Source organism: Pituophis catenifer, unplaced genomic scaffold, assembly GCF_029215685.1.
Source record: "Pituophis catenifer annectens isolate HBS135680 unplaced genomic scaffold, rPitCat1.0.hap2 SCAF_1, whole genome shotgun sequence".
In the NCBI taxonomy this organism is placed as follows: domain Eukaryota; kingdom Metazoa; phylum Chordata; class Lepidosauria; order Squamata; family Colubridae; genus Pituophis; species Pituophis catenifer.
Genome location: NW_027256881.1, coordinates 188,217,600 through 188,232,680, shown reverse-complemented (window position 1 = coordinate 188,232,680; position 15,081 = coordinate 188,217,600). Strand labels below are relative to the sequence as shown.

Genomic DNA, 15,081 nt, shown 5'->3' with positions numbered 1-15,081 from the left:
CACTTAACAATTGTGGCAAGAAAGGTCATAAAATTGGTCAAAATTCACTTAACAAATTTCTCACTAAGCAACAGAAATGTTGGGCTCAATTGTGGTCATAAATTGAGGATTACCTGTATTCTATTGTCCAAGGATCCATACAGCAAGGAATCAGTTCTTCAGGCAAATCAACCACTTTGTGGGAATAAAACAGAGTGATCTGCAGTCACAGTGCTGTATATTCAGAAAATTCCTTTATCATGTACAAGTCAGAGTGATTAGATAGTGTCAGATTAAGAAGATAAAGTGAGCTAGCTCCGGATCACAGCCTTTTATTCTGCAATTCTATGTAATAACCATAGAAAAAAAAAGTCACAGCATTAATTTTACAGTAAAAAGTTTCTCTTCTGCCTGACAAATCTCCAAGGGAATAGAATGATGTGAAGGTTGCTAAATGAAACCTTGATAAATATGCACAATGTTAAACAAAGTGGGTAATACAAGAATAGTAGATGTCTTCAAATGAAACATTTTCAGAGTGGTTTAATTATATAGTGCTTAAATCCTTTCAATAACAATTTCCCCATCCACCACCTTGACTAGTTGTTTCTTTCTTTTCCGACGTATTTTCCTGACACCTTTTTGTCCCTTCTTTGAAATGAAACCTGGAGGGGAAAAAAAAAAGAAATGACAAAATGTACTAAACAGCATGCCATATTTTTCTCTTTTTATGTCTCCATCTCAATTTCCCGCCTTTCCTTCTGTTGTTTCCTTTTTTTTTCTAATTATATATTACAAACTCCTTGAAGTGGGAACATTAAAAAAAAAAACAGCTGTCACAATTTAGGACTGACAATATACAGCAATTGTTCAGGTATCTGAAAGCATTATGACAGGGATATTGATGCCTTTAGTATACCTACACACTTCTATTATGAGAAATAGATGATTAACAAACCAAAAGCCTACTTATGAAAGGCACAGGCATGGTCTTCTGGGTAGAGGGACCCAGGAAGTGTCCCTTCTTTATCATGACCCCTGCCCTCTGGAATAATATTCCCTGAGATTTGTATAATCTCTACACAGGCCTTAATTAAACAAGCCCTCAAAGCCTGGTCCCTCAAGCAGAATAGAATAATAGAGTTGGAAGGGACCTTGAAGGTCTTCTAGTCCAACCCCCTGCCTAGGCAGGAAACCCTACACCACTTCAGACAAATGCTTATCCAACATTTTCTTAAAAACTTCCAGTGTTGGAGCATTCACAATTTCTGGAGGCAAGTTGTTCCACTGATTAATTGTTCTAACTGTCAGAAAAAATCTCCTTAGTTCTAAGTTGCTTCTCTCCTTGATTAGTTTACACCCGTTGCTTCTTGTCCTGCCCTCAGGTGCTTTGGATAACAGCTTGACTCCCTCTTCTTTGTGGCAGCCCCTGAGATATTGGAAGATTACTATCATGTCTCCCCTAGTCCTTCTTTTCATTAAACTAGACATACCCAGTTCCAGCAACTGTTCTTCATATGTTTTAGCCTTCAGTCCCCTAATGCTCTTCTTTGCACTCTTTCTAGAGTCTCAGTTGTTGGGTTACAATGGGTAAATAGAGCAACTGGGTGGTATTTTGGTGTTGTTTCTCCAAATTCTTCTTTTAAAAGTTTCATACATTCATATTTTTCATTGTTTTATTTTGTAATCTGCCCCGAATCATGAAAAATTAGGGTAGCCTAAGGAATAATAATTAACGAATGAAGGCAACTATACATGTCCCAGGATAATGTTGATAGATCCAATCTGGGTCAGTCTCTGGGACCAGAGATTTAATCTTCTTAGCTTTTAGACTTGTGCTGGAGTTCATGTTCAGGGAACTTCTGTCTTCTACTCCAATACATATTCCAGTAAAGAGAAGTTCCCTGAAGATGGGCTCCAGCAAAAGTCCAAAAGCTCAGAAAGTAAAACTTTGGTCCCAGCGACTGACCCAGATTGGATCTTGCAGTAATACTTTAGCAAAGAATATTCCAATCCACATGCTGCAAAACTTGCAACTGTACCTTTCTTACACATCTGCACACATGCCTTCCTAGAGGTAAAATTATTTTCATTCCCACCACATCCAGTGTAGCTGAATGGACGGCATCTTCCAGTAGTTTGATTATAGAAGAACCGTTTCTCATTTGCTTTGCAAAGACCTCTGTCCATGGGCATCACACAAAGAGAAGGGAGCAGGGATAACTCTAGACATAGCAAGGAAGAAAACATGGTGAGAAATAGAAACTTGGATTCTGGTGTTGTATTTTTGGTTCTATGATAAATATACATTTTTCCAGTATTGCACTGCAGTTCTCAGAATTTAAAATATGTGTGTGTGTTTGTGTGTGTGTGTGCGCGTGCATTGTTGGAGAGGTTTTTTAAGTCAAAGGAAAGTGTCAAAATTGAATGTGATTATAAATGCATAAAAGAATGAAACTGTGAAATACACATACTTAATACTTGTCATACAATATAAATAGACTTTTTTTAAAAAATAAAAAAGTAAGTGAAATTCATAAAGGCATGAATACAAATAGTAAAATAAACCACAAAAAGAACTGAATTTTCATGATAAAATCACAGGATTTTTTAAAATCCCAGATTATCCCTGTCTCATGCTCTCCAAATGTGATGGACCAGCAGCACTCCCTTCCCCACCCAATAAGGGCCAATGAATATGAAAGCTGTGGATGATGGGAATTTTCAGTCAAGCGTGCCTAGATCGCCAGTTTGTGGCAATGCTGTGCTGTGCTAATAAATCTGACTTCCAAGATAGGTCACTTAAACCTACCCTTGACTAAATTTGTTTAAAACATGTAATGCTTCAAGCCACTGTTCCAATTCAGTATATAGTTTCTAGATTTAACCAAGGTCAACAGGAATGGTTATTTTTTCCAATACTGTATCTCATTAAAACCCGCTGCAAAATTGTATTTAAACATCACATTCCATTATTTACAAGGTCACTCCTTTCATAAGCCTCGCGTTTTCACATTTGTGAAAAATGCATTCTAGCAGCTAAAATTGTTCTCTAAAAGCTTGATGTTTCGAGAAACTACAAGACACAATGACATTCAGCACTTCTGAAACTTGCCCAGTTTAGAAGAATGCTATCTGTTTGAAGACAAGGAAGGAAGACTGAAAAACAGCCTATTTTTTTTAAGGGAGATAATGAAACAAAGAAGAAAAGAGATAACCCCAGACATATCACGGTATGAGAAATTTATAGAAGGTACACTGCAGCTCCGACTTGAAAGTTTGGGGAAAGCTAAATAAAGTTATTTCTGCTAGTGGGCCTTTTTGGACAGATCAGACACTAGAGTTCTGACCCCATAGCACTAGGACCAAGCACCAAAAACTAGGACTGAGAACTAGAAGTAGTACTGGCTGGTGAATTAATTAATTAATTAATTAATTAATTAATTAATTAATTAATTTTTTATTTATTTTTTATTTAATTTGATTTATATGCCGCCCTTCTCCGGAGACTCAGGGCGGCTTACAATGCGTTAAGCAATAGCCTTCATACTTTTGTATAATTTATACAAAGTCATCTTATTGCCCCCACAAACCGGGTCCTCATTTTACCCACCTTAGAAAGGATGGAAGGCTGAGTCGACCTTGAGCCTGGTGAGAATTGAACTCGCAGTAATTGCAGGCAGCTGGATGTTAAATGCTGCCTTAGTAGGAGGCATTAGCCTCTTACGCCACTCAGGCTCTGGTAGTCATTTTAATTTCTTATTATATTGCTGCAAACTGATATTATATTAGGGCATTATCAAACACACACGCATGCACACACACACACAGTCCAATTTCGTTAGCGGTATTCAGCAACAATCCCAACAAATGTCAGGTTTCTGGAGCAGCCGAAGAATCCCAGGTTCTGACATTGGCCACAGCATGTCATGCAAAGCCTGTAGTATTTCTGCTGAAAGTCAATTGTACTTTGCTTATGCCTGGAAACAAAACCAAAATGCAGTTTATGGGGTAATTTTACAACTGGATTCATGGTCCTTTCTATCATTAGATCCTGGATACCTTCAGAGGGCTCCTCAAGCATAAAAACAAATAGACAAGTACAAAACAAGAATAAAAGGGATACAGTCTTCATGATACTAACTAGTAAAGAATGTTGTCTTCTGAAACAGCCATGAAAGAGAAACAACAATAAGTCTATTTGGTGCAAAGATGCCAATGATTTGTGTGAGGAATAAGAAGGTTTTATGAAACTTGAGCAAAGCAAGGACTGGTCATTGGAGGCTTTAAGGGCCTTAATTTTCTAGGACTGAAATAATGATACAGATAGTACTATGGCATCCCAACCTGCCCAGGTTCATAGCTTGTAAAAAAAAAAAAGGCAATAAAAATCTGAAGCTTAAATTATTTTACAAAACTCAAATCCTAAATTATATTTATGTGCTGCTAGGTTACAGAAAAAACAAACTAACAGTGGAAACATAGGAAATAGATAAAATGTCAGGAAGGAAATTTCTCCCTCAGTCAGTTTAAACTAAACATAGAGAACACGTCTTTTCATTGAATAGATAGCGACAGATTAATGTTGTGATTCTGAGGGGGGTCCTTTCCTGTAAAATTACTGAACAAGCTTTTCTTCGGTGCCTTTCACGCCCTTTGCACAGAACATGCAGGACTTTTTAATTTAAACGCACTTCCAGTTGATCCCAGTGGTTGACTGAAAGGATTTTGGTGTCAAGAGAACGTGAACCAGGGGCTTAATTCTACACTGGGCAGATGACACAGCTTTGCACATCATGGCCCCTTCCTTTAGGAAGATAAGAAACCAAACAAGGAGAGAAGCAATCTAAAACTAAGGAGAAATTTCCTAACGGTTAGAAGAATGAATCAGTGCAACAGTTTGCCTTGCCTTCAAAAGGGCTCCATTGATGGTGCTCCATCAATGGAGGCTTTTAAGAAGGGACTGGATAGACACTTGTCTGGAATGCTATAGGGTCTCTTGCTTGAGCAGGTGTTTGAACTAGAAGACCTCCAAGGTCCCTTCCAACTATGTTATTCTATGTTCTATATTATATTAGCAGAGCCATTTCCTAGAGCAGTGATGGCTAACCTTTTTGCCGTCATGTGCCAAAAGTGGGGGGAACGCGGGGGGGCTGCACGCATGTGTGCTCACACCCATAATTCAATGCACCCCCGCATCCCCCCACACACTCATGCATGCGCGGCCCCCTGCATTCCCCCCGCTTTTGGCACGCGATGGCAAAAAGGTTACTGGTGGGGCCAATAGGCCTGTTTTTCACCCTCCCCAGACTCCAGAGGCTTTCTTGGAGCCTGGGGAGGGTGAAAACAGCCTCCCTACCCTCTGGAGGCCGGAAACGGCCCATTTCCTGACTTTGGGTGGGCCTGGAAGGCCCAAAAATCAGCAGGCCAATGTGTGCTGGAGCTGAGCTAGGCCAATGCTCACGTGCCCACAGATATGGCTCTGTGTGCCACCTGTGGCACATGTGCCATAGGTTCACCATCATGGTCCTAGAGCATCATGAGGTGTTTCTTAATGCCTAGCTTGCGTTTTGAATTTATTCTTTTGCCCCTTCTGTGAAGATGACCAAAGAGAACAAAGCCAAATGGAGACATGTACATACAAGCACACATAAGCACACACTCACTCACTGCACACAAAGAGAAACAGCATGAAGCCAAAGAAAGTAGCCAAGAAGGTAGATTAAATTCTGCGCATAAAATTTTCCTATCTGTGACTATCTATAAAGAGAAATAATGGAGCATTGTCGACTGCCATTTGACCATTCAAAAACAGCACTATGACAGTTGTGGCAACATGACTGAAGCCCTGCCTCTTTGCCTATGCATGTGACATCAACACATATAAGAAGGGATAAAGCTTCAATCACATTGCCGTGACCAGCATCTTGCCTTTTTTGATTCCCTCCCCATAAAATTCCCTCTGCTTTCCAAATTTCAAATGTGTGTGTGTCTCTCTGTGTGTATCTTTCTCTTTGTGTATGTGTGTGTGTATGTATTTCATACTCCTGCTGTAAGGATTAGGATAGCTAATTATGAAATACCATTTTCCATTAAAATATGCAATTAACAATTAATACAGCAGTAATAAATTGGTGATATTATTTAACTACCCCAAAGAATATTTGGTGGCTGGCTGTTTTGTCAAGGAATGGTACTATAAGATTCATTTGATCCAGAAACTATAGTAGTCCATCAGACTATTCTAGACTTAGAGATAATAGCAACATTTCATGCCTTATTAAAGCCATTTAAAAACAGTTCATAAATTTATGGCAACTTCAAGTCTCTTTCATTAGAATGAAATTTTTATGTAGTTTATCTATATAATTATCTGATTACTTTTGCCACTTACCAAGAAAATTGCAACGCAAGCAAAAAGGGCAAATTAAATTGTTTCCATTAGACCCTGCAAATTGGCATTATATCTAGTTAGGCATTTAGAGGAAGATACATTGGTGTGTATATATATGTGAGTATTTATTTGTGTGTATCTGAGTAATGTAGAGGTATTTCTCGACTGGTCACTTAGCAAATGTTTGAAGTTACAGTAGACACCTCGCCAGCAGAAAACACCTTATAGTTGTTTGCCCCTTACAACCACCACAAGGATGCTACAGGCCCCCAGGCTATCTCGCCCCCCCTCCAATTCTCCCCACAAGGTCCCACACTCTCTTCCTTACCCATCACCCATTGCACACTTGCCTTTCAAAGAACTCTAGGTTAAGTTTGGGTTAAGAAAACACAGTAAGTGTTTATTGCTGGGTTGGTGCTGTTTCAGAATGGTGGCTGCTCGAAAAATGGTGGCCACCTCTGGGTTCATGCCACATAGCCCAGCAACAAAACTTGCTTTGCTTCCCTCACTCAAACTATGGAGCTCTTTCAAAGGTAAGTGTGTAATGGGTTATATGAAGTAAGGAAAAAGGTATTGGGCCCAGTGGGATGGAAAGCAGGGCCTGTGGCCCTTGAGGAGCAGGAAGTGGAGCATGGTATGCCTTAAGGGTGGGGAAGGCTTTGGGGAGCCTGGGTCAGGGTCTCCTCCAGGGCCCAAGCCACCCCATGCTTTGCTTAGTGATCAGCATGTTCATTTAACAACCACATTAGGAAGAGCAGGGATGATCACATGGGTACTTCACTTAATAGCCATCATGACATCTGACTGTAATGAGCAGGCTGCATTACAGTCATGAGTTGAGGGCTACCTCACCAGTATTTTGTAATTCTGTCAAACTGTTCCTCACGGTGGCTCCATAGGACTGTAAAGATATTTTTAAAAGATAGCGCTTCTAAGTTCTAAGAACTAGAACTAAGAACTTCTAAGATACTATGTTTTCCCACCAATATGTACCTCTGATTGGATAGGTTTAAGTTTTGAGTGGGGTCTCCAAATTCAACAGCAGATCCTTGCCTAAGCAAGGGGCAAGAATCAATATAAAGACATGAGATGTATTCAACTGTTCAATCAGGGCCAACACCAAGACTAAGCAAAAAAGAAAAAGTATTGTCAATAACTCTTGAAACAGTTTGAATGCTTTATTTATTTATCTACTCAGAACATTTCTGTACCACCCTTCATCCTGATTGGATTTTGGCTGACACAAGAATGCCTTTCCTCCATCCCATTACTGGATTAGGTGATTATAGCCCAAGCAAAGGTCTATGTTCTGTGATGAATGAAGCCAGGGTGTAGAAAAACCACACAGCACTTTCCCATCATAGGCAGTCCCAAAGTTCATTAAGAAGATCTCCCTGGACTTTTCTCACAAGCACTCCAGATTTCTAGCCAGCATGCATAATCCACAAACTACCAGCCAGTTCCCAGAAGCACATATGAATGAAAGTGCAGATGGCCAGCAGAAAAATATAGCAACCGTGATCAGTCTTTTTCCAGCTGTTCCTTTCTCCCTGACGTACAACTGTGGATCATAAAAGTGAGAAGCCTCAATCTCCAGTATGGCATATACTCATGGATAAACAGTGGCAACAAATCTTTCAAAGAAAGCTTTCAGACAAAAAATAAAAATAAAAATCAGGAAAGATTAAAAAAACGAGCCAAAAAACAACAAAAGGGATTTATTTCTGCCACTAACAATTACCTCAGAAATGTTAGTATTTATTATTTCTTTCCTGACATTTATATATCCCAGTCTCAAGACTCTAGGAGGTATGCAGAATAGTTAGGTAACAATTAAAAACGGAACTTAAACAAAACTCTGATTTAATTTATTGAGGAATAAATTTTATAATCTATGTTTTTGTTTTGGCTTCCTTGGACTCATCCATGTTTCCTCAGTGATGTTTGGAGTCATTAGTCTAAAGACAAAGTGCATATTCCTGATGTGAACATAGTAGTGCCACTACTATGGCAGAAAGCAGTAAAATACAAATGCAGCACATTCAGAAGAAGTAATCTGTCAGATAACATGCTAGGTGCTAGCATGTATTATGTGACTATTCCCATGCTGCAATGGCATATTAGAAATTTGAGATCTCTTCGGTAAACTATACTTGTGCAGCAGTGGTGGGTTGCTACTGGTTCACCCTGGATTGGGCGAACTAGTAGCAGCAGCAGCGGCAGCAGGAGGCTCCGCCCACCCACCTGGATGTCTCTGTGCATGCGTAGATGAGCGAATGCACACACGCCCATGAGCAAACCAGTAGCAGCCGAAATTGAAACCCACTACTGTGCAGTGGCATAGTTAAAGGAGAAATTCCCAGCAATTTCTACCATACCCAGTGTTAGTTAGCAGAGTTGAGTATGTTTTTGGCTGTTACTAATTAGAATTAATAATATAGTATGCACTATGTGACCCTGGTTAAGGAAGCTTCATATGTTCATATGCTATGGCTCTTTTCTATTTAGGCATTATATATGAGAGTGATCTCATCTTTTAGGAGAATAATAGAATGCACAGAGTAGCAGCTTTTCCATGGAGGGAGGGCAAAAACATCTGCTTTTAAAAAAGCAATACAGATGATGGAATAGAGAGGAAATAAAAAATATATAGAGAGGAATCGGTTCAAGCTTTGCAGAAACCCCCATTAGTTAATAAACTGAATTCCCTTCAGAATCATGAGAAGCAAAGTAGAAACATGACAGGGAAAAGTTCAGATGAGAACTATAGAGTGAGCCCGATTCTTACTCAGGCATAACTATTAATACATACCTTGCTTAATAAGTGGAGCACTATTATTACTAATAGTACCCAAAACCGTGTGGTCATCATCGATTTGTAGTGAATTGGTTGAGGGGACTGAAATATATATAAAAAAATATCTGATCAAAATGGTATATTGGGACAGAGAAAACACAGTGATTAACATTTATTTAATACCCCAAGATTGTAGTTTCCTGAAATCCGCTTTTCATTTGAACTTACTTAGACATAAGAAGCAGTTTTCACTTCATTTACATTTGTTTACATTAAACTGAAAAAGGAGTTTATTCCCACCTTCTGTTCTATGTTGTTAGATAAAGGAAAAGTTTCCCCTTGCACATATGCGCTAGTCGTTCCCGACTCTAGGGAGCGATGCTCATCTCCGTTTGAAAGCCGAAGAGCCAGCGCTGTCCGAAGAGTCTCCATGGTCATGTGGCTGGCATGATTGAACGCCAAAGGCGCACGGAACGCTGTTACCTTCCCACCAAAGGTGGTCCCTATTTTTCTACTTGAATTTTTTACATGCTTTCGAACTGCTAGGTTGGCAGAAGCTGGGACAAGTAACAGGAGCTCAACCTGTTACACGGCACTAGGGATTTGAACCGCTGAACTGCCGACCTTTCGATCGACAAGCTCAGCGTCTTAGCCACTGAGCCACCATGTCCCTTAGTTCTATGTCATACTAGCTTGCTAATACATTGTTTATGCAGTTCTTTCACTGAAGACTGAAAGGGACTCCTTATCCTCTTTGCTTTTTCTCTCCAATTATGAAAACAGATGATAGCAACCACTCATATATGCAGCCTTCAAACTGAACATGTGAATGAATTTCTGTTGTAACTTAGCAGACATGCTACCATTCCCACAAGCTTTGAATTCTATAAATTTCAAGTCCTATCAGCCATTGGTAATTCAGCCAATAAAATAATAATAATAATTTAATAATAATAATAATTTTATTTCTATACCGCCCTTCTCCCGAAGGACTCAGGGCGGTGTACAGCCTATTAAAAACACAAACAACATCAGTTAAAATAGTTTAAAATTATTAAATGAATTCGGCTAAATTTTAAAACCCCAGAAATTTAAAACCCAATTTAAAATTGTTGTTGATAGCCCAGCCTGGCGGAACAACAGGGTCTTGAGTGCACAACGAAACACCCGGAGGTCGGAGATCTTACGTATTTCGGGGGCAGTTCATTCCACAGGGCTGGGGCTCCCACAGAGAAGGAATCTAGCAACAGTTGTTTTCTAAAAAAAGATCTGGAAGGACAGAGGCTCTCTATTCCTGCCTTACACCAACAGGCACTGAGAGATGCAGTTAAGTACCAGCTCCACTTACCTCTGTCATGGCAGGTATTTTGGCATTCTTGCAAAGATTTAAAGTTGTTTTGGTTTCCCAGGCAACCTCCATATTGGAATTTTTCACACTGCTGTGACTCTTTGTTGTAGAAATACCTGGAAATTAATCCTCGGCAGACACCAGGGTCATTTTCCAAAAGGCAGAAGGACGGCTTTTCTGTGAATTAGGATTGTTTCAGGAAGGAAAATAACAGTCATTTTTTCCACTGTTATTGTTATTGATTCCTCTTAACTTCATTATAAAATCATTCAGTTCTAACTAAAGTTAAATGCTACTCAGTCCCATTGACTTCAGGAGAAAGATTTAGGAAATCCTTCAATACTCTAGTTTTATAGGTGGAAGATTTTTGTATATCCAGAATGTGAAACATAATGTAATTGTAGTGTATTATCCATAGTAGTTGTCTAGGGACTAGCTATATACTCTACTTTGGTTTGCAAATAATATGGCTGATTCAGTTTCCATAATAGCCATAACTGAGATGGAATGTGATGAGTTTCACAGGCCGGGTTTATTCTGATATTTTCAGCCACAGTTAGGCAATAGCCCTCAAGAGAGTGGTAAATCTTTGATGCCGCCATAATATTTAATATTTAATTTCAGAGTCCAGATGGCCTCAATTTTTCAAAAAGGTAATCTATGATAGAAAATGTCTCCCACAAAAATATGAGATTTGTATCTTTTTTCTTCCTTCCTTATACTCAGTTGTCAGGCTTAAACTCAGCTATATTTACATAGTCTTCAAGCGTATGCTACAAAAATGATCTCACCCCAATGATGAAAGTAAGAACAGCTGCTACGACTTCTAATGCAGCTGGAAATTGGACAATAGTTTGAAAACCTTGGTCCAAAAGATTTCATAATGATAACTCGGCTAAATTTGTCAATTAAACATCCGACTTCTCATTCTGTTATTTATTTACAAATTTTATATCCTGCCTTTCCTTCAGGAGCTCCAGGTGGCATAAATATATACCACTCCTTCCTTCCACTTTTCATGCCAACAACACTGCTGTGAATCAGGTTGGACTGAGAGAATAATTGGTCCAAAGTTACCTAGCGATCTCTCGTATGTTTTTACCATCTTAATTGTTTTATATTGTTATTTTATGATGTTTTAAGCAGCCCACAGTCGTTTGACAATGAGATGGATGCCATATGAATTTAATAAATAAATGCATATCTGGGGATAGATCTGAACTTGCTTCTGCCACTTTTAATCCAACAGTTTATGCACTATATCTATGTTAGTCTAATTACAGTGAAATGCTCTCCATCATTACATTTTAATCTCAAACTTTAAACCTAAGGGGCCAAACTTAATTTTTGGTAATATGGGAAGAAATTAGTCTATTTCAGGATGAACCAAACTTATTGTTAGTGGCATTCAGAGCAGTGGTGGGTTGCTCCCAGTTTGGTCCAGTTCTATAGAACCGGTAATAAAACCGACGGGAGGCTCCGCCCACCCACCACGACATCGTCATGGGTGATCTGTGCATGCGTAGAAGCACGCGCACGCATGCGGTCCCATCACGAACCAGTAGTAAAGGTACGTAGAACCCACCCCTGATTCAGAGATCTTACTGCTTGATCCCTATATCTCCTAAGAAGGATTAGATAGCACTGTCCTTTGTCAGTTTTTGGATAAAGAAATTAATGTCTGAAATGAAATCAACTTTAATGCAATTCTTCCAAAACTGTGGATTGTTATGGGTAAAAATATTCTTCTGAATAATAAAAAATAATAATAAAAAAGAATCTGTCTTGCAACATATTGATTCTCATGCCACTGCTTTCCTATTGCTTTGATTGGTTTCAATGGATTTCAAGATAATGGTACTTTTTACAATCAAGATATTCATGTGCAATGCAAAGAAGACAGCCACTTAAAACCTAATTAACTAAGGATAATTGAGTTGATGTGATATGAACACTAATAATTTATCTTGGCAATGTTCATTTCTCATTCATTATTCATTTTACAATACAAACTTAATTGTGATACAATTATATTACATTATACATTGTAAATTATAAGTTAAAAATTATTGTACTGCATTGTACTATTAATATGAAGCTCTCCAAAATCAAACACCAGAAATAAAAATGATCTCATTTTTGAGCCCCTCACCTTCTTACAGATGAAAGAAACATTTTAAAAAATTATAGTTATTGTTTGCTATGATAAGTACAACAATCTTATAAGCTAATAAGAACTTTGGACATTTGAGTAAAATCTGTATAGTAACTTAACCCAACCACATTTCTGTTGGGAAATTATTTCTTAATACTGAGAGATAACAAAACACAATGAAACAGTAAGTTACCATTCTTAAGTCTTGATTTCTTTATCTTCGCTGGCACATCTGTAATGGAAAAGATAATTTTAAACTAGATCTAGTAACAGTAAAAGTCCTCATATGGGCATAATCTTTCTCTCTTTAATATAGATCGATATATACAGTATGATATATATGAATATAGTTTGTAGAGGTGTGTTCATGTGTATAGTTTTTGAAATATAGATGATGATAGCACTAACAATAGCATTTAGACTTGTATGCCGCTTCACAGTGCTTTACAGCCCTCTCTAAACAATAAGAGTCAGCATATTGCCCCCACAATCTGGGTTCTCATTTTACCTTGGAAGGATAGAAGCCTGATGATGATGATGATTTCTTTTTTTTTTTTTTATTGCAAAAGTTTTACAATTACATTTTCACCCCTTTTTCCCCCCCCACCTCCCCCCCAATCTTCCCAACCTCCCTAACCCTCCCTAACCCTCCCCTCCCCCCAAACTTCCCAACCTCCCTAACCCTCCCTAACCCTCCCCTCCCCCCTGACTTCCCTATAATATACTCATAATCATGAAGAACCCTAATATAATAACATAATATAATATAACACTTATATATAAACTTGAGCCGCTCCCTCCCCTGTATAGTTTTTCTCTTTATCTCATTACTTTAAAAAATTTCTAGTACATTATTTTCAAGTAAAAGCTATTTGATACTTTCTAGTTTGATATTTGTTCTGAACATATTCTATCCACCTTTTCCATTCCCACTCATAAGTCTCTTGTGAACAATCTTTTAAATATGCTGAAATCTTCTCCATCTCTGCAAAACTGGCCATCTTCAAAGTCCATTCCTCAATAGTGGGCAAAGCTTCATTCTTCCAGTATTTACCTATCAACAATCTTGCTGCTGTTATCATATACAATATCAATTTTGTTTCACCCAATGTAAAACCCCTAACTATACCCAGTAAAAACAATTGTGGAGAAAATTGAATTTTTTTCTTCAAAACATTCTGCATGACCCACCAAATTTTTATCCAAAAAGCCTTAACTTTCCTACAGGTCCACCAAACATGATAATACGTAGCATCCAAACATTCACATCTCCAACATTTTGGCTGATGATGATTTCTTTTGAATAGAAACATCCTGTGGAGGTTAGTTTTCAATTTTTTCCTTTGCTTCTCAAAATTTGCACATCATAGTTATTTTTCTTAAAAATGTAGATTTACTTTGTCATTGCCGCATCTATGTAGAACCCCTTTCTTTCAGAAATATCAAAAATGAAGCTGCCAAGCCATTAATGTCATTGTTGGACTATACATGTTCCTCTGAATACATTAACTTTATGTGTTTATTAAATATATATGCCACTCATCTCGCAGTGCGAGCTGACACTGAGCAGCTAATATACTTTAACATACTGATATCAAGAATTTTAAAAAATCAGAATAAAAATCAAGAAAGTCACATATATAGTGCTGGGGATGATAACTCACAATTCACATATCAATGGCCTGTGCAACATCCTGGCCCAACATCAGGAGGAAAAGTTAGGTCTAAAGGCCAGGAGGATCAGGGCCATCTGAATCTGTGATGGGGGGGGAGGGGCAGGCGGGGAAATGCTGTTCTACAAGACAGCCAGAGCCACAGAGTTCCTGAGTTCTATAAAATAAAACTCTTTAATAGATGGCACTTGTAACATGTCAACTCAGTCCAATTTGGATGGACAGGCTGAGATAATTGAGAGATAGTACCAACAAACTCTGCTGAAAACGATGAAGTCTGATAAAAGAAATGTACACAAAGCATCTAAACTAATTTCAGCAACTAGACAAGCAATTGGCAATTCCCAGTGTTCTAGTAATCAAAGTTATAAGTTATACATGTTGCAGAGCATATGAACATCTTATAAGCATGATTCTTTTTCAAATCTTATAAATGTACTGACACATATTTTTTTCAGATGCATCAGAAAATGTAACTGACATCTTTTTCATTTCCAAATTCAGAGGGACTTTCTGAAGTTTTGTTTTCCATGGGTATTTATTATGGGTATTTATTTATTATCTGTCAAATTTAGGTACTGCCAGTGGTGGGTTGCTCCTGGTTTGGTCTGGTTCTTGAGAACCGGTAGTAAGCTCCGCCCACCCGCCACAATGTCATCACTGATGATCTGCGCATGCACAGAAGCTTCTTCGCACGTGAGCGAAACGCACTCCCGTTGCAAACCAGTAGTAAAG

At 38.4% G+C, this 15,081-nt stretch overlaps 1 protein-coding gene across 4 annotated transcripts in view; it reads right to left on the bottom strand.

The window, feature by feature from the left end:
• Positions 1-458: 458 nt before the first annotated feature.
• The window catches only part of TFPI (tissue factor pathway inhibitor), a 35,424-nt gene continuing 20,801 nt past the window's right edge, over positions 459-15,081 (bottom strand). For 3 of the 4 annotated variants that reach the window (XM_070956856.1, XM_070956858.1, XM_070956859.1), the window contains 5 exons: positions 12,867-12,905; positions 10,519-10,695; positions 9,186-9,272; positions 2,022-2,204; positions 459-644 (listed from right to left, as the gene is read on the bottom strand). In XM_070956856.1, the coding sequence (XP_070812957.1) occupies positions 538-644; positions 2,022-2,204; positions 9,186-9,272; positions 10,519-10,695; positions 12,867-12,905 (593 nt within the window). In that variant the 3' untranslated portion in view covers positions 459-537. Of the gene's footprint in view, positions 645-2,021; positions 2,205-7,687; positions 7,935-9,185; positions 9,273-10,518; positions 10,696-12,866; positions 12,906-15,081 lie in introns of those variants that run through there. The other variant, XM_070956860.1, reaches the window with a different exon arrangement.